Raw genomic sequence first — 24,352 nt, 5'->3', positions numbered from 1 at the left:
CATGATTTCTCACACCACCTCAACCCTGAATTGGTGGGATGACCTGTAGGAGTGACAGGATGGTTCCGTCTCCATACACTTTCAGTATTTGGCCTCTCTGTAGAGTCTTTCTAACCATGGTTCTGATTTTTGTCTAGTAGGAACTGTACTGAGATGACTTGTCCATTGAAAACAAGAGTGAGACCACCAGACAGTTATCAGAAAACTTTCATTTACTAACAGTCTCTGCGCGATGGGATCCAGTGACGTAGAGGTGAAAGGCTCTAGGCTATAGTACATCCTGCTAACATATCATGTTACTCCATTAAAATAATTTTACAAGTTTGTCCATTAAACACAGTTAGGTAATGAACTAGACTTTCAACTCTGAAAGCCAAATTCTGCTTAGTTTATGAGCAGCAGTGCAATTTTGCCAGAGAAGTTGGAGAGTACACATAGACTTCCGGTGTACCGTGAGCTGCCCTGGTCCTCTTCCAAGGCACTCCAGCAGTATGTGCCCCAGCTACTAATACCACCACCACCCAAAAACACCTCCATCTCCCCAGACTTACATGCACTCATTCCTCCTTCCAATTTCCATTCTATCTTCACAAAATTCTCTTTGTTCCAAGAAATATCCTTCCCCACCATACACCTCATCTCACCGTCAGTTTTCCCCCTCAGCTTTCCTCAACCCAAGCTTGTGTTCCCCAAACTCCCTTCCCTCAAGATTTCCCCTCCCCTGCACTAGACTGTGGTCCTCCATAGCTCCCCTCCCCTGTACCTGAAACTCTGTGGAGGGTGAGGGGAAAGTAAAAGCTAAGGGTGCTGCTGGGTAGGGGGCCAAGGATCCCTTTCTTTTCTGCAGCTAGCTCAGATCCATCCCTTCCCCAATGGACGCCCTCTTATCTGCACCCATGATCTTGTTGGGACCAAGCAGAGAGCAGCTTCATGCCTGCCCCGAAGATAGAGCAACATGTAATGCCTACTGCTGTAGCCTTTTCCATGCCCAGTTCAACAGCTGATTGTCAGTGGAAGGAAGAAAGAATTAGTGCTTCTCAAGGCAGCAGCCTCAGACACCCCACTTTGCTGCCTTCCTCTTTCCCTCCCTCCCAAGTGTCTGCTGAAAGATGGAGAGGTGAGGAGACACATCATCGATTCCCCTCCCCCAAAAAATGACATCAGTGTTTATGTATGAAATTATTCTGAGAGTCTCCATCCAGGCCACATCATAACTTACCCTGTAATTGGGTACGTTCGATAATTTGCTCAAATGGTGTGGTAAATCCAGATTTTGATGCACCAACAACTCCTTGCTATGAGCAAGCTTGCACAGCCTACTCTGTGCCTACCTCAAGGCAGTGAAATAAAGGCTTTCTCGTCTACACTTGGAAATTTACTGGAATAGCTATTCCAGAGTAGCTATTTCTATAAATGTCCAAGTGTAGATGAGTCCTTTGTCTTTCAGTTTCACTGACAACAAATTTATGCAAAAATAATGTAAAAAAATGTTTCAATTGTAAAATATAATGCCCATATAAATGGGAGCTGTTATTTTTCTGAGACTAATTAGTCTCTTTCAAGAGATTTAATTATAAAATGCATTAATAAGATGGCAGACAGTAATGCCCTCTGCACAAAATCATCAAGGGCTGCTTTTACCATTAGCTTTACCTACTTAGCACAGATTGAAAGCCTGTACATGCAATTACATTCATTTTTGTGCAGCAGGGAAACTGCGCCTCTTTAATGACAGACATATTTATTCAAGAACTGCACAGTAGCTGAGTCCGTGCACAACCACGGGGCCAGATGCAATACATGCGAAGGTGGCGAGGGAGTTGGCTGATGTGATTGCCAAGCCATTGGCTGTTATCTTTGAACACTGGTGGTGATTGGGGGAGGTCCTGGATGATTGACAAAAGGCAAATATAGTGCCCATCTTCAAAAAAGGAAAGAAGGAGAATCCGGGGAACTACAGACCGGTCAGCCTCACCTCAGTCCCTGGAAAAATCATGGTGCAGGTCCTCACGGACTCCATTTTTGAGGCACTTGGAAGAGAGGAAGGTGATCAGGAACAATTAACAAGGATTTACCAAGGGCAAGTCATGTCTGCCCAACCTGTTTGCCTTCTATGATGAGACGACTGGCTCTGTGGATATGGGGGAAACAGTGGGGGATGTGATATACCTTGACTTTAGCCAAGCTTTTGATATGGTCTCCCACAGTATTCTTATCAGCAAGTTAAAGAAGTATGGGTTGGATGATTTGACTATAAGGTGGATAGAAAGCTGGCTAGATCATCGGGCTCAATGGGCAGTGATCAACAGCTTGATGTCTAGTTGGCAGCTGGTAACAAGCGGAGTGCCCCAGGGGTCAGTGCTGGGGCCAGTTTTCTTCAACATCTTCAGTAATGATCTGGAGGATGGAGGGGACTGCACTCTCAGCAAGTTTGCAGATGACACTAAGCTGGAGGAAGTGGTAGCTGGAGATGGAGGGTGAGATAGGATACAGAGTGACCTACTCAAATTGGAGGATTGGGCCAAAAGAAATCTGAAGAGGTTCAACAAGGACAAGTGAAGAGTCCTGCACTTAGGATGGAAGAATCCCATGCACTGCTACAGATTGGGGACCATCTGGCTAGGCAGCAGTTCTGCAGAAAATGACCTGTTGGTTACAGTGGACAAGAAGCTGGATATGAGTCAACAGTGTGCCCTTATTGCCAAGAAGGCTAATGACATATTGGGCTGCATTAGTAGGAGCACTGCCAGCAGAGTGAGTGAAGTGATTATTCTCCTCTGTTCAGCACTGGTGAGGCCATATTTGGAGTATTGTGTCCCGTTTTGGGGCCCCCAGTACAGGAAGGATGTGGACAAATTGGAGAGAGGCCAGCAGAGGGCAACAAAAATGATTAGCGGGCTGGGGCACATGACTTATGAGGAGAGGGTGAGGGAACTGGGCTTGTTTAGTCTGCAGAAGAGAAGAATGAGGGGGGATTTGATTGTGGCTTTTAACTACCTGAAGGGGGGGGTTTCACAGAGAATGGAGCTAGGCTGTTCTCAGTGGTGGCAGATGACAGAACTAGGAGCAATGGTCTCAAGTTGCAGTGGGGAGGTTTAGGTCGGATATTAGGAAAAACTTTTTCACTACAGGGGTGGTGAAGCACTGGAATGGGTTACCTAGGGAGATAGTGGAATCTACATCCTTCGAGGTTTTGAAGGCCTGGCTTGATAAAGCTCTGGCTGGGATCATTTATTTGGGGTTGATCCTGCCTTGAGCAGGGGGTTTGACTAGATGACCTCCTGAGGTCCCTTCAATCTTCTATGATTCTATGAGTAGTTTAAAAACACAAATACCCTTTTTACACATAGCTGCTATATACATTTTCTCCTTGTGTTGAACACATTTAAAATTCTGATTGTGTGTGCTGGTTGGCTTCTAGTAACAAGACAATTATTAATTACTTAACTATAAAATAAGGATAGTTCAAAAAGTGTGTAACAGAAGTCACGTACTGGAGGCCCTTTAGTCTAATGACTTAAGAAAGCTTTACATTTTTATTTCTAATTAACCTATCAATACTGATGTCGCTTAAATACTCCTTAGGAATATTATCTTCTCATTATTGCCAGAAAACATGTTGCCCAATTTCATAGCTCAGTTGTTTTTATGCATGGCTGGAGAATATGAATTAACTTGAGCTGAGACTTTTTTTTTGACACCCCTTCATCCCTAAACACACTAGTTTCATAAATACATTCAAAAAATTAATATGCAATGGGAAAAAAATGAATAATGTTTATTGTTATGCTTACACATAGTAGGAATACAATACATCAGCCTTTTATTTATTAATTTAATCATGTCAGTAGAAGAATTAGTGAATTCTGAAAGGCGTTTATCTTGATTAGCACTAACATTTTTGCCAGAGCTACTGTCTTTTAAAAAAGAAACATCACATTAAATTAATGCTTGTAAAATTTTCCAGATTCTGAGTCCTGGAGATGGCATTTCCACAGAATTAGTACAGCACAGGCAGCAGCCATCCAAGCTTCCCATAGTGACCTGCCAATGGACTTCAACCTTAAGCTGGTGGGAAAGTTTTGAGGGAGGGGAGAATAACTCATTCAGGCCTTGTCCTTTTTGTTGAGACTGCCAAGAGGATTACAACTTACTGCTAATGCCAATTGTGGGAGGGGAGGGAGAGGGTTGTTGTGATGCAATGTTTGCCTGCTGGGAACTGGAATAAGACCACTAACACATTTCACATAGGCAACCGAACAGCCATCAGATGGGCTGCTTTCATTACAACTGTGCATGCAAATCCCTTGTCAAGCTGTTTTTAAAGAAAAAATAGCATAAAAGATTTGGAGACACAATTTGTGGCTTTAGGAGGCCAAAATATTGAATTTCAGGGGCTACATTCTCCAAACCCTGCATGCTATCTATGCCTTTGAAAACTGGGGTTTGGGGTGCAAGTGCTCTCACAGACTGCAACACAAAAATGACACCAACATGATGTGTTAGCGCTGGATGCAGATTTAGGGCTGGCTAATTCTCCAGGCATTTGAGGTTCTGTTCAGATAAACATCCATAAATGTAGGGATGTTTAGCTAAAACATTTAGAAACTATCCAGACTATTTTGAACCCTCTCCACTTACCACCCCTTTCTTCACAGGCCTCACATGACAAACACAGAAAAAAACCCTTCCTCCTGAAGGTCCTGTTTCTCCCACTGCCTTGAGAAATCTTCTGAAGTGAGATCCCTCCCTCCATGCACACCTTCTATAGGTAGCAAATTGGCCCAAGCCTCCTCCTGCTGCTTCTTGGTCCAGGAAGAACACTGGTACAGGAAGTACACTGGGTACAGGAAGTACACAACACTGCAATGCAAAGACTGAGTTAGGTGCCTAGGCTCCTGTACAATGAATGGGGAGAACGAGGTGCCTCAGAATGCAATCCACAAAAACCAGCACTCTAGGCAGGGAACCACCTAAACTAGCCAATGGGAGATGCCAACAAGAGAGGTCTGTGCTGAGCCTTTCTCCTCTCCCTGTGTCCAGGCTGCAGGGAGGGAGGCATTTGTCTCTGCTTGTGATCTGCAACTGAGCACCCCTCTCATGGAGTCAGCAGTGTAAGGTTGAGTTAGTTGCCTGCCTTGTGCCACACAAAATGGCCAGAGGAGGAGGCAACTTTATAACTTTTATCCCAGTGCAGACACCTTAGACCACTCAGCTGGGATGTGGGAAACCCAGTCTCACTTCTCCCCTCTGCCTGAGGGAGAAGCAAGTATTTGAACAACGCACAGGCATGCTCTAGTTATGGAGCTTCTTGGTAGGGAGGTCTATGGGCTATTCTGATGTGAGGCACCCTCAGTCTCTCCTGTTAAAGCTATTCCATGATGTAGCCCTACTTAAAGAGCCATCAAGAGACAAGAGTATATGAGAATGACTCTGTAGCCTGGTGCTTCGGGCGTGCTGTTAAGAGGTAGAAAACACAGGGTCTAGTCCCCCTTTTCTAATGATTTTCTAATTATTTGTTCAGAATGCAACAGCTTCAACAGGAGAGCTTGAAGGAGCCCAACATCAGACTATGCCATATCTTTGTGGTTATTACAGGCTCCTAAGACATGTGGGTGACCCTATTTAAATCCTCTCCCCCACACACACACATAGGCAGATGGGGGATTTGAACCTGGGTCTCCCAGATACCAGGTTCTAACCACTGTGCTAAAAATTACTTTGTGCTGGTTATCATCACCATCACCACCACCACCTGCTATTCTGGCCAGATTTAGAACAGGACCTGATCCACCAGGCCTGTTTAGAGGCAACCTACTGGATTGGGCCCCATGGGTGACATTGGCATTTCTTGATTTGTGGATCGCTCTGGGGCTTAGGCAGGAAATAGATGCCTGATGCCTAGAATGAGGCAGCAATGCACATGCCCAGAGGCAGTAAGGAACCTTTGCCGCAAAAACTTAGGCACTGAGTGAGTTTAGGTGCCCTACAGGGTTAGGCGGCAGCCAAACGGGGTTTTGTGGCTCAAAGTGGAGGCTAAAATTGGGACATAGGCACCTTTGTAAATACCTTTGTGGATCTGAGGCACAGTGACTAAATGTACAGTGGTAATGTTGGTGCATTTACCTATATACTTTGTATACATTTTTAAGACATCCAAGTGAAAAAGGGTTGCTCTGTGGCTGAGGTATACAGTAGGCAATACAGATATATACCTTCCTGAGAGAGAGCTGAGTTTTGCTGAAATGCTGCTTTACAATAATCGTCAGATGTAGGCAAACAGCTCCTACTGAGGCACCTTCAGGAAGTGGCTAGCTGTTCAAAGGCATTCTGCATGCAGAGGTTTCCCCTGTTCTCCACAGGAACTGCTGGGCAATGAACACTTTTAAAATCCAGCCATTTAATTTAGGCACCTAAATGAGAACTGAGCTCTCTTGAAAATCTGGCCCCAAGTACCTGAACAAAGTTTTGTAGTGGGCCTGTTTCCCCTTCAGATGTTTATTAGTGAGACTAGGATTCTGGCCCTTTTAAAACTTTTCTCATGTTGTTTACACGTTCTTTTATATTTTACAAATGTTGAAAATTCCCTAGTGAATCAGCTACATGCTGCCTGTGTTGAAAGAAATATTTTAATCCATTGAAATACATAAAAGGTTATTTTAATAGCAAGTTATTTTCTTCAATATGGCCAATGAGATGAAAACAAAGGCAACCAGCAAGGGGGAAAAATGTGATATTAACTTAACCTTTTTACATATTAAAATGGATTAAAATCTCTGTCAGCACAGGAATGCAGAAGAGTATCTATGGGCCTTAAAAGAAGGACTGTACTCTGAACTATAATCTTCTGAGTACCCACCTACAAGGAGCTTTAATCAAGGGGTTTTAAAAACACTTTCTCCATTTGATATACACTGGCACATCTCACCTCGGAACATATTAGCAGAATCACTTAAAAACAGTTCCTGCCAACATGGTTTACCTGGCCAGCATGGAACAATCAGAGCTTTAAACCTTTAAGGCTAGTCCACAGCAGTTTTTAAGTGCAGTTTTTTGCCTGGCAAACCACAATTAAACCATGCTACCATGAATTATTTTTAAACCATTTTTGGAAAACAGTTCTGCTAAGACCGTTAAAAGCCTATATCTAGACCCAGCATCAGTGCATTTGGAGGGTGAAAAGAACCCCTCTCTTTCCACATAAGGGGAAGAGACAGCTCCTGTTCCTGCCTAAGGATGTGCAGGAATTACTCCCTCTAAGTCAGGGAGGCCTGCAGAGCTGGAGGAGCATGTTGCACCATCCAAAGGCAGGATGCACTTCTAGGAGTTCAGCTACACTGCAAAAAAATAAAATAAATCAATAAAATAAAAAGTTGTGTTCTTAACTTGGATTAGCTAGCCCGTGTTAGTTAACATGGGTTGATCTAGCAAAGAAGATATGGCAACTTGCCTTTTCACTCAGGTTAGCAACTTGAGTTCAAGCTTTAAGACAGCCTCAGGTTAAAACCCCCCCCCCCCCCCTTTTTTTTTTTTTTTTTTTTTTTTTTTTTGCAGTGTAGACACATCCTAAGGCACACACAGGCCTTTGGGGTGAAATCCTGGCTGTTTGTAAGACCGTGGGAGTTTTACCATTGACTTCAAAGGGCTTGGTTCTCACCATTAGTGTCTAAGAATTTATGCTAAGCTGAACAGGTAGACCTGGTTTTGTCACACAGGGATGCCTTTCTTCCAAAAGAAATTCACATTGTGAAAGTGAGGCATTTTCACTCAAAATTCCATCTGGTTTGTTTTATTGTTGCCCTTACATATGCTACGAAAGTCTTTGGTATACACAGTGCCTAATGCACGCAGAGGAGATGAAGCTCCGAGGAACTTACCCACTAATTCAGACAAGTACAATATGAATAAAATATCAGATTAAAAAACAGTGCAAACCATTTCAGAGTCCAGGTGGAAGACTAAGCAAAGTAAGCTGGTTTTCAGGATAGATTTGTAAAAGGAGAGTGCTCAGTATATGACATCATACAGTCTTCATAGTCTCTTGGTATTCCTTCGAACAATATATTTGGTACAGTCACTTTCAAATTAGATATACATGACCAGCATTGGGAGGACCAGCACCTCCCATTGTGAGAAGGCACTAGAGTTCTAACAACGTTGCGCTACTACCAAGAAGACAAGCTGGCCTAGCACTGATAAATGCTATTTAACCTACACAGCTGTTTTCCTGGTGGTTCTTCCTGAGTTGCTGATCTTCAGCCGCTGCTTATTTATATTACTACTGCTACGTCAGAGATCATCCTGTGTTGCATTCTGGGGTTTGGTTTCAGGCAAAAATGATTTGGTGATTTCTGCAGCACAGCTGCAAAACATTAACTAAAGGGCTGGTGTGCTGCTAATAGCATGATCACCAACCTGACACTGGTCCACATTGCTGATCTCACTGCAAAATGAGGGGGTGGCTGTGCAATTCCAGCATTGCATAAACTACATAGGATTTAATTTATATATATATATTCTTTCTCTACCAATTTCTGCCATGTTGATCATGTATGGCTGAAAGCAATCACCCCCCTAATCACTGAGAAGATGTGAAGCCCCTGCTGAGGTCAACTCTTCTCAGTAAAACAGTGATAGCAGACTCAAATAGATACAAAAACTGGGAGGGCGACAGAAGTGAGGGGAGCGTGGTGGGTATGGATCAGACATGTTGCAAAGAGATGTGTACTGTGCAAACATTTGTTTTTACAAGTGTGTACTTCAGTTTGTAAAATGCAGAAAAGATTTGATATTCCAGAGAGCCGGCGCAACATGTTACTCATATGAGCACAAGACAAAAGTGATGAGCAGAATCCTTTGGGAACCTGATCTTGCATTAATGAGTGTGCTGCTACACAGCCATCAGACCTGCTTACTCTCTAGCTTTTGGTCAGTTTGCTTAGCCCTCTGGATTGTCCCTCACTGCCTCTGACTTTGCTCAGTCCCACTCCCCCTTACTGTGGGAACAGGGACAAGCAAAAGGGAAGAGGAACAGCACAAGCCTGCTGGTCCTGTGTCTGTACCACTTAAGGCACCAAACATCAGGACAGGCAGGTCATTCAGGGCAGCTGAAACTAAAAAACTGAGCTGCTGGTAGCTAGCCAGAGAGCATCAGACCTGGGCCAAAACACAGAGTACTACACCAACTCAGCAGCCTCAAGACTTTCAGAAGTTAGATAAGCATTCACTTATCTGAACTAAACCCAGAGTATGAACCTCATAAAGTCTGCTAAAAATATATGATTAATACACCATATGCAAGAGAATATGTAATGTCTTTGAAATGGATGCCAGTTTGCATCCACGGTTCAATTTTGGATAGTGATAGATTCGTTTAATAAAATTAATTATTAAATAACCCAACATCTTCAAAAGAACATACAAACATGAACAAATTAGTCCCCACAACACCTCTTGTGCAGCTGGGTAAGTAAATTGCCCCATTTTATGGAAAAGGAAATGACACAGAAATAATAATAAATCTGACTGTGGACAGCGGTCAAATGGCAAATCAGTGGCAATGGAGCTAGAATTAGAACACTGTAGTTCATTGTCCCACTATAGTTCTCAATTCATTAAGCAATACTGTCCCATCATTTAGGAAGAGCAGGAATGGTTTTATGAATGCACAATTCAAAATATGATCTCACAAGCACCATGATGTTTCTATTTAGCCTATGCAATAAATAGCTTGGGACAGCAAACTTTCGTAATTTACTTAAAATTACCACTGCAAACGGTACTTTAAAATGGGATGATACTCACTTACCTTGATTTGGCTATCAACACTGGTAGGCTAGTGTGACTATACCATGAACTTCAGTGTCCTATGTAACAGCAAAGCCAATTCAGTAGCGCTTTCAGTGATAATCAATCCAATAAAGCACAGCAGAGATGAAAAAGTTTCCAGTGACTCCAGCACATCAAGCAGTTCAAAAAACCTCTTTTGTATAAGAAAGCATGAGACATGTTACTAGCACAATACATTAGTTTTAACAAAGGATGAGCAACATAATATTCCATACTTGGATACATTTTGGGGGTTATTTAGTCTGTTGATAATATCCTTCAGATAGACAGGAACAAATGTGCTTTGGTGTGTCTGGCTGTCATTCAGGTAACCTGTGATCCACTGAATTTGCTTATGTTTTTTAAATGCTCAGTTTACTGCATTTTTGCCTAACTTGATATTCTTTTTACCTGACAGGTGGGGGATCAAATCATTGAAATTAATGGGGAAAGCACAAGGGACATGACACATGCCAGAGCAATAGAGCTAATCAAGTCTGGTGGCAGGAGAGTGCGGCTGCTGTTAAAGCGCGGAACAGGCCAGGTCCCGGAATATGGTGGGTTTTCATTATTTTTCCATGAGAGAGAGTGTGTGTGTGTGTATGTATTTAAATTACATTTATTGCATACTAAGTATCAGTTAAACATTTAGTCCCAGCACTTAAGCACATTCTTAAGCGCTTTCCTGAATATGGGCTTATGCACACGTTTAACTGCTTTTTCCTACTGGAGTGGAAGATATGAATACATCATTTTCAACTACACCAACCTTGTATAGGCAATGGTTAAACTATATCTACTGGCAGGAGCACTTTGAACTCTTTAGCAGCATATCTGTGTGTGCTACGTGTTGCTGTTACAGTCTTATAATCTTGCTTGATAAAACTGTCCCTTTTACACTTCTATTGGTATTTCTCTGTACATTTGGAGTCATAGGGGCTGAACCCACTCCCATAAGTTCAATGGCAAAACTCCCGCTGACTTCAGTTGTGCACGACTGAGCCCACAGTGTTCATTTTACAGTTTATTTCTTAAACTTTTGCATTTTTCAGACAATCGAGAAATTAAATGAATGATGTAATGAAAGTCAGTGCTGAATAAAGAGACAGTATTTGCTCTTTTGAAAGTTGTAACATGAACCTTTAATCTTATTTTTAAATTTTGTTTTATGTCTGTATTTTCTTGGAATTTTTTATGTTCCAATTTTTTAAAAGGCTTCTAAAAGTGTGTATAATTTCAGGTAATACTGAAACATATTAGTTACCTGACAGACTGCAATGATGTCTGTTACATAAATATGTACTTAGGCATATCTTGAAATGTATGCCAATATATCAATACACATTTAGCTCCCAATCCTGCAAACATTTACTCATGTGCTTAAATTAATCACCATAAGAAATCAGTGGGTCTACTCGAAGTAGTAAAGTTAAGCCAGTGCCTAAATATTTGCAGATTTGGGGTTTACAAAGATTTACAAATTAATTTTTTTCCCCTCTGGTCCATAATGATTCCTCTGAAGTCATTACCACCAGTGTGTACAATATGTTACATACAATGCAGAAAAACAGAAGACCTGCCAATTTAAATAGACCCCTTAATAAAATCCCAGAGATTTAAGAAAATAAATAAGGTAATAGCTACGCAAAGTAAAGGTTAGGCGTACAATCAGTTTGAAAGATCCATAAATACTATTGTAGTATACTACAGTATCTACAAGTAAAGTATAGCAATTCCAAAACAAGAAACACAATACCTAAAAGTCCTAAAAGTTTAAAAATGTAAAGCATCAGCAGGACATAGGGTGAGGCAAGGACTGATGATACATTATGACAAATTCTGTAAAATAAACAGTAGAAAGTTCATAATATACCTTAAACTGAAGCAACAAGAATTTAAAATAGCCAAAGGCCTTTGTAATCATAAAATAAGTGAAATATGAGATGAGGGGGTTTGGCTAAGCAATCAAAATATCTGAACCATTACAATATATGGAATTGGATCTGAAATCTCAAAAAAAAAAAAAAAAAAGGGCTCTCTCATGAGACTTACAGCGCCTCCTGACACCAGCTGGTGCAAAAATACCATAACCCTCACCCTCCCTATTGGCATTTTGGTATTTACAGTGTCATTTCCAGATAGAACAAAGGTGTGAACATGCAAAGTAAATTTAAATTGTTTTAAAAAAAATCTATTTGAGCTCCCAAAATTGTTAGATTTGGGTTTCATTAAAGGCTTAGATCAATTTCTACATTTTCCATACTGATCCCCATGCTAAGCACTGCAGTGGGTACCATTAAACGCTCTAAATTGCCAGTTGGCAGTGCTTGCAGTAATGCAACATCTGCTATTCTAAATTTGAGACAACACTGTGGTTAAGGCAGGTACTTTGACTGGTGGATGTTGAGTTTTTACTGGCATTCACTGGTACTTCGAGAATTTCTGAATAATAACATAAGAGTTGACAGATCCTGGCACATTCATTCAGTTTTAGTGGTAAAGTCAGTGGCACATATATAGGCTCTGTCAGACACTTTTGCGAATAGGAAGAGAGCCAAATAGGCCCTCACCCTGTTGCAATATATCGATAAATGGCCTTCTGATATATAAAATTAATTTTAAACAAAGAATAATCCCTGCTGGGAGACCTCAAAAAAGACGTCCAGATCACCTCCAACTCTCCCCTGTAGATCAGCATCATAATGATCAATTAAAAAAATAAGAATCCATGATCACTATAACAAATACTCACCTATACACCAGGCAGAAACAACATGTGTGCTTATCTGGACACTAGAAAAGAAATCTGCTCTAATAGTGACATTGAGAGTCTACTCAAACAATGAATTGATACCTGTCATGAAAATAACAGTTCGGAGCCATTCAGAATCTAACCTCATTAAGACCCCAGTTCAGGAAAGCACTTAAGCACATGCTGAATCAAGGCCTAAAATAATTAGCTTTTCCTAAAAACTCCTTTTCCAGAATTTAAATTTGAAAATTACCCCATGTAAGAAAAGTTTATAATGTTAAGGGGGAAAAATCACCCAAAGGGTACAAACGAACACACACACACACACACAAAATTCCAAATTCCAAAAAGCATATAAAATAGATCTGTAGGCTCAAATGGAAACTTAGAAGGTAATAAACAGATACAGTAATACTTATGTAATTCACAGGGATGTCTAAATCACTGTTTGTTAAGCACTTTGAGATCTTGGATTAGAGGCACTACCATGTATAGATTAGTGATCACAGGAAAGTTCCATTTAATATGGCCAATCCAAACCATTTTAGTGTTAACAAATAAGGATATATCTTTTATAAAAAAATATATGGATATATATTCCTTAGCTTAGAACAGAATGTGTATGTTTGAATACCACATACTGCCACCAGGTAGAAGATGAACTGGAGGGCAGCAGTGGAAAGGGTTAAAGCATTCAGGAAGGATTCTGTGTCAGCAGCAGAATGAACAGATACTGTGCAGGGGTCTAATGCTCTTAATAAGGTCATTACACAGGCAGAGAAAGGAAGTTTTAGGGTTGCAAGCAGCCTGCAAGGCAGAATGTTAACATTTTATAAAAATGTCTATCAGAATTAACTAAGCTGCTACAATTCCCCCAAGACCTTTGCCCAAAAAAGTCTGAAATACAGTAACAACAAACAAACAAACAAAAATCACTCATCAAATTAGCAGCCTTCTTTAGAAAGTGAGAAACAAAAATTAAACTAATGGAACAGGCTTAAGACTGGAAGGCTTTTCTCAAGAAGCCAAAAAGTTCAAGGAACAAATCAGCCAGCTGTGAAGAACATCTGTCTAGCCACTGTGCAACCTCAGAAGGAATAATTAAGAAAACCCCAATAAAAGAAATATTTTTACCAAATGGTGGTAAAAATAACCCCAGAGAAAATTTGGACACTGTAAGTTTGAGGACAAAGTGGTCCTGACGACATAAGTGTAACCATAAAGACTTTATTTTTTTAACCAAGAATATATTGTTGTACTGTAACAAGACTAGAGACTTTTTTCATTAAAATAAAACAGCAACTCTATTTTTGCCAGTAAATAGTGAGACAAGAAATGTTTCTTAATGGCCTAAAGTCATGATAGTGTCAAGTAACCTGCCTCTTCTAGGAAGACTAGTGGGTATTCAGGTCTGTGAATCAATGACATTCAAGTCTCTTGACTTAATCTTGAAAATTCTGGGGTTTGCCTTACATGAGAAAGATCCTTTTAAAATTTCAGGGCCATTAGCAGATATAGAGAGGTGCTACATACACAAAAAATCACACACAAAACTCTTTTGAAAACAAGGCATAACAAGGTCTACATGATGTTAATCGAGGCAGCTTTCAGCCCGGAAAAAAATAAAAATTAACAATGATAACAAATGCTTTGTCAGCAAAGTCATCCACAGCCATTTTTCAAGAACAACACACACTAGAATTCCTGTTAAGGGTCCTGATCCTGTAATTGTTGAGCACTTTCAACCCCCCAGGGAATCCTGAGGATGCTCAGGGCACTGCTGCATCACCTTCCTTAGGGATGCAGGGCATTCAGCACTTCATGGGATAAGGACCAAGAACAGCCAGTTGCACAAGGTCTTAATTACGTAAACTGATGTCACTACAGGACCGAGCATTTCTCAATCGTGTATGTATAAAATTCTATGCATTCCCCCCCCAGTTTAAAATTATAGGCCAAGATTTTTTTTAAAAAACAGATGCCTAAAGTTATCCTTCTAAGTCCATGTTTAAGCCCCTAAATAAGTGCCCAGTTGACTTCATTGGGCGAAGCCGGGAGCACAGCACTTCTGAAAATCTGGCTATTTCAATGGGTGTTCAGCACTTAGTTGCTTTTGAAAAATCCCACTAGTCACATAAATATCTTTAAAAATCTGGCTAGTTTAAGAACCTAATTCTAGACAGCCATATCATTAAAGACTTGATTGTGTGTTCAAAACACCCATAAGAGCCACATCTATGCTGTGCATAAGGATCTTAAGTGTAGAGGTAGGGAGAGATCCCTAAAGACAAAGGCCCAGATGCGCTCAGCATCACAACACCTAACCAATTTAGATGCTTACGCCTCCTTTTCAAAAGGTATTTAGGTACTTAGGAACCTAAATTCCATCAACGGCCAGTGGGATGTAGACTTCTACGGACTTAAATTCCTTATGAAAATGAGCTTTAGGCTCCTAAATCAGATAAGCATTGTGACGCTGAGTGCAGTGGCCCCTAAATACCTCTACAAATCTAGGGCAAAAATGTATTAAAATTGTCTCCAAATAAATAAAAGTGGTAAAGTAGCAGATAATACAACAGTAACAAATCACAATCTCAGCAATGAGCTCTGCAAGGGGTGAATTACCTCTGATGATACTTCTTCTCTGGGAAAAGAGGTGGGGAGGCAAGAAACAGAAAAATACTATTTATCATTGCTGTTACGTTTTTTTCATGGGGACCAACTAGTGTTTGGTTTAAAAAAATCCACATAAGAAGGGTTCATAGAATCCTTGTCATGCTTGATCCCAGCAGCGCTACCATAAGAACAATGGAATTGCCAATATTCCATCTATATCCTGTCTGAAGTCTCTTCTGACTGCAGTTTTCCTTTATAAAATGCTACTTTAAAATACATAAGCATAAACAAGCATCTCAAACTTTTTCTAGCTGAATAATTACAAACCGCAGCATAGTGATTTATAGTGAGCAGAATAATCTGAAATATACCTCCAACCATTTCCCTGTCAATGGCACCGCTACAATAATTGGATTATACTGCAGTGAATTATGGACCATTCCGCTGTTTGTTTTGTTGTTTCCGAGCAGTAGCACAGCATACAGACACTGGGATTTTCCATTGCTTTTGTTTTTTATATGGTCTAATCAAATTCTTGCACATACACTCCAGTAATGTAATTGTAATGTAATGTGCAGCTTTACACCTTCCCCGCTAGCCCTATGGCCAGCATAGAACTCCACTGAAGTCGGTGGGAGTTGGCCCACCTTGATATCATTGCAGGATTGGGGTTTAAATCTCAATCATTTATTGCAATGAGTTCATGTTGATAGATCTGAATGGTTTTTTTAAAGTTTTTCCTGTTACCTGACCTAAATCTTCTTGCTGCAGATTAAGCCCATTACTTCTTGTCCTACCTTCAGAGGACATAGAGAACAACTGACCTCTGTCCTCTTTATAAAAGCCTTTCACATATTTGAAGACTAGTATCTGTCCAGCCCAAAAACTATAAGCCTGCTGCATGTTTTCAAACCTTCACTCTACTGAATTTTAACTGACTATAGTTATTTGAAAAAATTGCAGGATGCTAGAAATAGAGTCACTCCCCATTCAGTTCTGTATTTAGGCCAAAAATTCACACATGTGGGCGGGGTCAGAAGTTTCCCATGGCCAGGAAACCACCCTGAATCTGCTGAATTGGGAGAAAACAACTGTGATCAGTGCATACTAGAGTTGAGCCCTGTACCAGCTCCACATAGGGAGAGTTTGACAGCTTTGGGGCATGACTATTGCATCCATGATTGACCAGCTTTAGTGAACAAGAATGTGCAAAAATCATTGTTAGTATGCCAGCCACTGAGCTGGAGTAGTTGCTAGAGTAGGCTGTTGAGCTGTCCTCATCCCTGCCCATTGTTTGAGAGTGGATTACATCCTTCCAGCCACTGCATAATTCTCTTCCCAAAGCCCACTTATTGAAGCTTCTTGAATGGAGGGGTGGTGGGCAATGAATTTCATCCTTAAGGAACAGGGGTTTACTAGTATGAAATATTGTATTTGAAAAGGTTATGGCTACCTACACCCTGAATTTAGAAGAATGCTAGTTTGTTTTGTTTCTTGATTTCAAGCCAAGCTTTAAAATTTTACTTTCTATCGAGTTTTGCACTTTTTAATGTGGACACTTCATTCCTTTGACATATGTAGTCCCTCCCTCAAGGTGTGACTCAAGCCTCTTCCTTGGTGCTTGCAACTTGGAGTGGCTTCTCTCATTGTCTCTGAGTCAAACTATCCCCTCCCTGTGAGGGCTGAGCAGCCCTGGCTCATCATCATTGGCCCAGCAAACTACTTATCCACATCACACTATGCAATCCCACAGTCCATTCTGTCCCCACCCCTGACTCCAGGCATACTGGGAAATAGTGTCAGCATGCTCTGGTAGCCATTATTGTTGTAGTCCATAGGGTAAAATCTCAGTCCGGAGTTCCATGAGCTGCCAAACTACAGTTGTGGGTTACACATACAACTTCCATGCACAGACAAAACTCATAAGTTCTAAGGACCCCAGACCACTTTCATTTAATTCTATGGGCATCCTTCCATTGTCTTCACTGGGACATGGATCAGGCCCTGAAAGATTTTAAAATGGCTTCCTAGAATTAGCAACAAAAGTATAAAGTTTAAACTTAATTTCTAGCTCCTGAAATTTAATTTCAGTTTCTGAGTTCCATGATTTCATGGTTTTTTGTGAAGTAGTTCAATTTTTCACCTAACCTCCATGCTCTGGGTGCATTGTGCAACATACCTTAATCATCCAAGAGTAGGCTTGGTCAGGAATTGGAGTTGGGTGCCTAGCTCAAAAACAAAGATCATCTTATTTAAACCAACAAAAAAAGGTTATGTTACTGAAATGTAATGCTAACTTATACCCATTGTCCTGTAGGACTACATTGAAAATACAGGGTAGACTAAAGAATAAACATTCTAAAAAGTTTCTCCTTCAATACATGCAGTTATGTAAAAGAAAAGGATTTTGGGGAGGTATGCATGGGATGCAGAGGCAGGTTTTCCTTTATGATGGGTTGGGAGTGTGAATTACATTGACCCTTTTTACATGTTCTTATAAATAACATATAAGCACCTAAGGCTTTAGATAGGTAGGCACTTTTTGATAAATCAAAATAAATAATATAAATATTACATTTTTAAAAATTAAGTTAACTTTATCTCCTATATGTTGTTGTGTCACTCCCATTAACACCAGCATAAGTCTCTCAGCTACTGCCCCTTCCTCCTCTGAAACTATTAGTTAGCGTCTATCTGACTTCAATTGAGATCAGCTAACATGTTCAGAGTGAGAAATATTTACCTCATCTTCTCATATCCAGGTATGATAAAGGGATTGGGACAAGTTGTGGTTGATGGGAGGAGCTACGCACCATTTTAGTTTATTATGTTATTTCTTGCCATGGACCCATCCTCCGCTATAAAACACAGCTTTATATGCACAGCTGAATAACATCTAGTAACTTGTTATCTGCTCTTTACTGACACTATAGACCCAGTGATGCATTGTGTCATTTATCTACAGACCATATAGCAGTACTTATATTTCCATGCCAAAGAGATAACCGTTCCTTCCATACCAAGAGTTAGCCGAATCCTTGATCACATTTCCTTCAGTCACTAATTAGGGATACTGAGTCACAACAGTCTTTTTCCTTCCTGACTGCAGGCAGTCGGTAGCCCATTTTTTTCTGGAATTAGCGTTATAAACATAATTATTTATACAAACTAATAAATGATGCATGATTGTTACTCAAATTCAGATTTTTTCTTCTGTCTTGTGATCAGCTTTGATCCTATTTCCTTCAGTTTTAGGGATCCTATTTTTCCAGCTTCCAAAAGGATTGTTTCACTGACCAGAACTTCTAATCCCCTTACTATCTCCCAATTACTACCAGCACACACCACACTATGTATGTCCAGGAAGTGCTATGTAGACACCTCATTCCTACCCATTAATTATTCTCAGAGCAGTGGAAATATTTCATGGGACAAGTTCCTAGCAGGTCCAATCCACTTGTTAAAGTAACCTTCATTGACACTCTTTACATTTTTCATGTGTGTTTTAATATACTGGTGGTTTCAAGGGCCTGTTACAATCTGTAATTCATAAATTCACACACAAGATTTTTTTTCCTGATATGACTTTGTTTAGAAACAAATTCTGCAGCCTCATGAAAAGTAGACTGCATTTTTAGGCATATATCCTCCAAACATGACATCATAATATGCTTGGAGGTGGGACTCATGCCTAAATCTTTGCAGAACTGGGGCCTTAGTTCGTTGCTAGTTATTTAAGGGACAGAGATTTCTGTAATTTAGTTAAAATGTAAAGTTTCAATATACACAAATGCTAGAAATTGCAGTGACTCGTTTCTCAAGGAGTCTTGAGGAAACTCAGCTGTTTGAGTTTCAGCACAGCCACAGTGACTAATATTGAAAATGATAGAGCTGATACCAATACGAAGACTTTTAATTTGAAGGAATTCACTTTATGATTTTGGAATTTAATAAAACCCGATAATTTTATGAGTTACAGCTCCTTTAAAAAGCACCTGAAGATGTCTTCCACAGTTCAGCAGAATCTGCTTCTCAAATATATATGTACAGTACCTCAATCTTTCACTAATATGATGACTTACTGCATGCCTATTAGTCTTGTCTTTACAGAAAGACTTTTTCCTGTTATTTACAAGCTTTTTACTCAACTGTTCTAAACTTACTAAGGATTCTTTGTTCTAACAATAGAAATATATCTTTATGTCACTGGTTCTGTTAATTCTAATGATTGGTCCTAGGCTGTTCCTCCCCTTCCTTTAGGAATGGTACCTTCCAGTCTCTCCATGTGCATGAAAAGTGACAAGCATGGGTCCCCATATTTCTACTTATTGGGCCACCCTAAAGACACGGTTTGTAAACTCTGCATGTATATTATCATTCTCTAATATGCTTTTGTTTCACGTAACTGTTTTAATGGAGACTTTTCCAACTTTTTCTTACACACCAGCTTCTTCAGAGGCTCCTCCTATATGGGACTGTTCTTAAGAGCTGAGAACCTAATCAACTAAAGATATCAGAGTACCTATCTATTTTAGACCCTTATGAATATATTTTCATTTCCAAGATGGGAATGTAGCCCTGTAACTTCCATTACTGCTAGTGGAAGAAGCATTGCTACATCCCCATGAGAAGATATCGTCTTGTATTTTTAACAAAGATTTGTGCTATAAAGACAACATTTCTAGAAGAGCGATTAAAGTTCTTAGAAGCTGATGTCATAATTTTACCCCTTTCTAATGGTACTTGGTTCCCAAAAATACTATTAATGTGAAGGTGGAAGTTATATCTTGATCTAAAATAATGTTGCTCTGATTTTGTTGGATCATACTGTAATACAATTTTAAAAAATCTGATTCAGATAGCAAAGCTTTGCACTCAATTTCAGGCTATTTCCTTCATTAATCAGGTCTTAGTGCATGGTTTGATCAAACTTATCAAATGTGTAATATATATAGTCACGGCCCAGAAATGATACCTGAAAGGAAACATTTATTTTTCCTGTTTCATATTGATTGTGGTCATCAGAGAAAACTCAAAAGTACTGGTAATCTCTGTTGGTACATTTAACAATTATGGAAGTCTCTCACATAGTAGCTTTGTACAATGTTATATTTTCATTAAAACTGTTGCAGAACAATCTAGCAGAACAATCTGAAACACTTAAAGCAGAAAGTTTGAAAACAGAAAGGGAGATTTCCAAAGGTGCCTTACTGTCATTTGGGCCTTTGAAAATCTCCTCCAAATACTGTACAAGGCCAAAATTTCAGATCCTCTAACAATGTTCTCCAAAAATATGCAGTCTCACTAGTGGCGTGTACATGCATGAGTCCATTATTGTGCATGCAGATCAGTTAGTTACTCATCTGATTGCTCGTTTGCAAATGCAGTTACCCAATTTGTGTTCCCAAATGTGACTTTGCATCTATAAATTGATATACACATATATTTTGCTAGCACAGTTTTAGAGGCCCTTTGAAAACCATTGTACTAACAGAATTTATGCTTATATACAGTACTCAGATTTGTTTGAACATTTGAGACAGTACTGAGGGGTCTCAGAAAGGGCATTAATTTCTTAATAGTATGGAAATCAGAGTTGTACCGTTTTATGAATCTGCTATCTCACTTCACTTCAGCTTCATGCTCATTGGCAAAGACAATACAGTTCGTCTTTCAAGATATTGAAAGGCAAGATCATGCAGACATAACTGCACTAAATAGCTGTATCAGATTCTTCTTGTAAGTCTAAATTCATAAATAAAGGAAGTTAGGTGACCTTAGGTCCACCATGAATACTATCGCACATAACCATGACTTTGCAGTGTGTATACATAGACACACACGCACGTACACACACACACACACACACACACACACTATATGTTCAAATAACTTTTTGTTGCTCTAGGATAAAAAAAACACAGGAAGGAAAGTGTTTCCTCCTAAAACTGGTCGATGTTTGTATCCTCTGTCAACGTATGTTAATGTAGTAGTACTCAGTGACTCAGCTATGGATGAGAGGCTGCCAATGTTCTAATTATTATTTGGACTCATTAGAACTTTACTTGGAGCCAAAGCTTGACAGTGCCAGGGGTGTCAGTCATCAAAATAAAAAACTTTGTTTGGATGGATTTTTCAGCTTCTATAACACGTTTTTAAAACATCCCCAAAATAATGTATAAAAGATCTGTTCTAGAAATTATTTTGGGAAAGCTCTATGACCTGTGCTATATAGGAGGTCAGATTAGATGATCCCAGCAGTCCCTTCTGGTCTTAGAATCTATAAATCCATGAAAATGAACTGCTAAATGCAAGATAATGTACTTTGGAAACTATAATCCCAACTATGCATATAAAATGATGGGGTCTAAATTAGCTGTTACCGCTCAAGAAAGAGATCTTGGAGTCACTGTGGATAGTTCTTTGAAAATAACCATTCAATGTGTAGTGGCAGTCAAAAAAGCAAATAGAATGTTGGGAATCATTAGGAAAGGGATAAATAATAAAAGAGAAAATATCATATTTCCTCTATATAAATCAATGGTACACCCACATCTTGAATACTGTGTGAAGATCTGGTCACCCTATCTCAAAAAAGATATATTGGAATTGGAAAAGGTACAGAAAAGGGCAACAAAAGGAATATGGAACAGCTTCCAAATGAGGGGACTGGGACTTTTCAGCTTGGAAAAGAGACAACTAAGAAGGGATATGATAGAGGTCGATAAAATCATGAGTGGTGTGGAGAAAGTAAATAAAAAAGTGTTATTTACTCCTCCTCATAACACAAGAACTAAAGGTCACTAAATGACATTAACAGGCAGCAGGTTTAAAATGAACAAAAGGAAGTTTTTCTTCACACAGTCAACCTGTGGAATTCCTTGCCAGAGGATGTTGTGAAGGCCAAGACTAAAACAGCGTTCATAAAAGAACTAGATAAGTTCATGGAGGACAGAGCCATCAATGGCTATTAGCCAGGATGGGCAGGGATGCAAAACCATGCTCTGAAGTGAAGTGAAGTGAACCATGCTCACTTCTGACTTGCCCTATATTCAGATAAGGGACAGAAAGGTGAAAGGTTCCATTGCCTACTCCTTCATTTACTCAGTTCCTTCAAAAGTGACAGGATGTGATATCAGCTGACCCTCTTAGAAGCAGAAAATTTGCTGTGGAAATTAACTAAGAAAATATTGTTGTATTACCATTTATTTTAATGTAATTAATGTTTCACTTAGGGTATTTCTTAAAATCCACCCATCCCATTTAAAAATCACTGTTTATTTGGATAACCAAATAAGCAATACTGAGCCACTATGCAGTGTCACATCCCAGAGAACAATTTCAGGCAGGTATTCACTCATGTGGATCTCATAAATCACACTGCTAACAGCTCTAAATAGTCTTCTAAACTGAAGATAAACTCACAAAATGAATGAAAGCTAATGAAAAGTAATCTCGTTATTTAGAGAAGGAACATGGAGATTCAGAGTTAGAACATGGTATTTCATGCCTTTTTGAAGAGGGAGATAGGGTAGCGGGAGCCAAAACCTGAAGGAATATGCAGGAAGAGGGAAACCACAGTGGAGCCAATAAAGGGTTAGTTCTCAGGGCCTTTTCTGAAGAGCTGTGTGAATCTCATTTGGGTTGGTTTGCAGGAACTGCTTCAGTTTGCAGGAACTGCTTCGGTTTCACTTTGCACTCCCGAGTGTCATTTTGAATTCATTATAATTTGTTCTGCAGTAGCACCCAAAGGTCCCAGTCAGGATCTGCTGGACACTGTATAGACCTAGGTAATACATGTGGAAGCCTGACAGCTTTGGCATAGGTGGTGAGTTTTAAGAAGGACTTGCAATGAGAGAGTAGTTGCTGTTCTAGGAAAGCAGGGCAGCACAGAAGGAGGCATGGGAGAGGGAGGTAAAGGGAGTAAACAGTAGGGGAGGCAAGGACGGAGTAAAGAAGCAAAAAAAAGAATGGCAGGAGACAAGATCAGAGACATCAGCAAGATTGAATAGTAACGGGCCTTGAAGGGGGTGCCCATGATCTTGAATTTGATATGGAAAGCACATCAAAGTCAAGTTATATCCTTCCCTACATCTATATGTTGGGGCACTTCCGATCCTCAGTGTGACAAAGTTGAACAGTGACTTTTTTTTAATCCATTATATAATACATGACAAAAAAAGGAAGCTATATCGGATGCTTACCTGCCTGGTACTGATCGTGAGCACAAAGCTAAACACCACAGGTGTCTTCAACCATCTGAGGACTGCAGATGTCCAGTTCTTTCCATGTATCAGTGCTTTAAAAATTGTTACATTTGCATAGTGATTGGCTAAGGAGTCTTGACCCATATAGTTATCATCAGATACCCATACCTGTTCAGAGTACTAATCAGAATCAGTTCATTCTTTTATAATGCCTGTTTTATACATCTCTAGAGCTCATTGTTGAATGATATTGGGAACTTGAACTACCCCATATATCAGACAACAGATGTGAGAAGCAAAAATTGATAGATTCATTTTGAAAAAGTGCCCTTTCCTTATGTGATCACCTTGACTAAGTTGAAAACATTCATTCATATTCATGCCGCATTCCCAATAGCCATCCTCTTATTTCTAGCAATCCCAATTTAATTTCAGGAATGTGTGGTATGGGGGACAAAAAAGGGACTAACTAAATGAAGCAAAATACTGGTTAATAAAATTGGCCTAAATCCATCAGGCAATTTGAATATGAGCTCCCAAAGGTTCTATCAGTTTTTAGACCTATGGGTAAAAACTATTCAAGGACAAAATTCAGCATTAAAATGTGTTTTACAAACAAATATGTAGCAATTTGTGAGAGAGGAGAACTTTGTTCAGTTGGAAAAATGTAATAACAGCAAATTTTAAATTTTAAAAGATTTATTTCCCTTTTTATATTGGTATTTTGTATCTTTTGCTACAGAACTGGAAGTACAAAATGGGATTTGGCAAGACAGAGAGGGGAAAATTTTCATGGGTTTTGTGGCGGTATATCTGATCTTCCAGTGAACTACTATAGAGCTGTTATTTTTTGAATGTACAATCCCTGGAAGACAAATTCTAAAGTCATAAGAGCAGCTCTGAAGACTACCTCTCTGAGCTTGACCAAGTCACTTAAACACTGTAACCC

At 39.7% G+C, this 24,352-nt stretch overlaps 1 protein-coding gene across 2 annotated transcripts in view; it reads left to right on the top strand.

Annotated features, from left to right (window-relative positions):
• The window catches only part of MAGI2 (membrane associated guanylate kinase, WW and PDZ domain containing 2), a 1,036,622-nt gene that overhangs the window by 997,570 nt on the left and 14,700 nt on the right, over positions 1 to 24,352 (top strand). For both annotated transcript variants that reach the window (XM_067564540.1, XM_067564538.1), the window contains one exon: positions 10,247 to 10,385. In XM_067564540.1, the coding sequence (XP_067420641.1) occupies positions 10,247 to 10,385 (139 nt within the window). The remainder of the gene's footprint in view (positions 1 to 10,246; positions 10,386 to 24,352) is intronic.

Source organism: Emydura macquarii, unplaced genomic scaffold (assembly GCF_026122565.2).
Source record: "Emydura macquarii macquarii isolate MOO-44397 ecotype Brisbane River unplaced genomic scaffold, CSIRO-AGI_Emac_v2 contig_2636, whole genome shotgun sequence".
Classification (NCBI taxonomy): domain Eukaryota; kingdom Metazoa; phylum Chordata; order Testudines; family Chelidae; genus Emydura; species Emydura macquarii.
The sequence above is the reverse complement of the archived record's forward strand: the minus strand, read 5'-3'. Positions and strand labels throughout refer to the sequence as shown.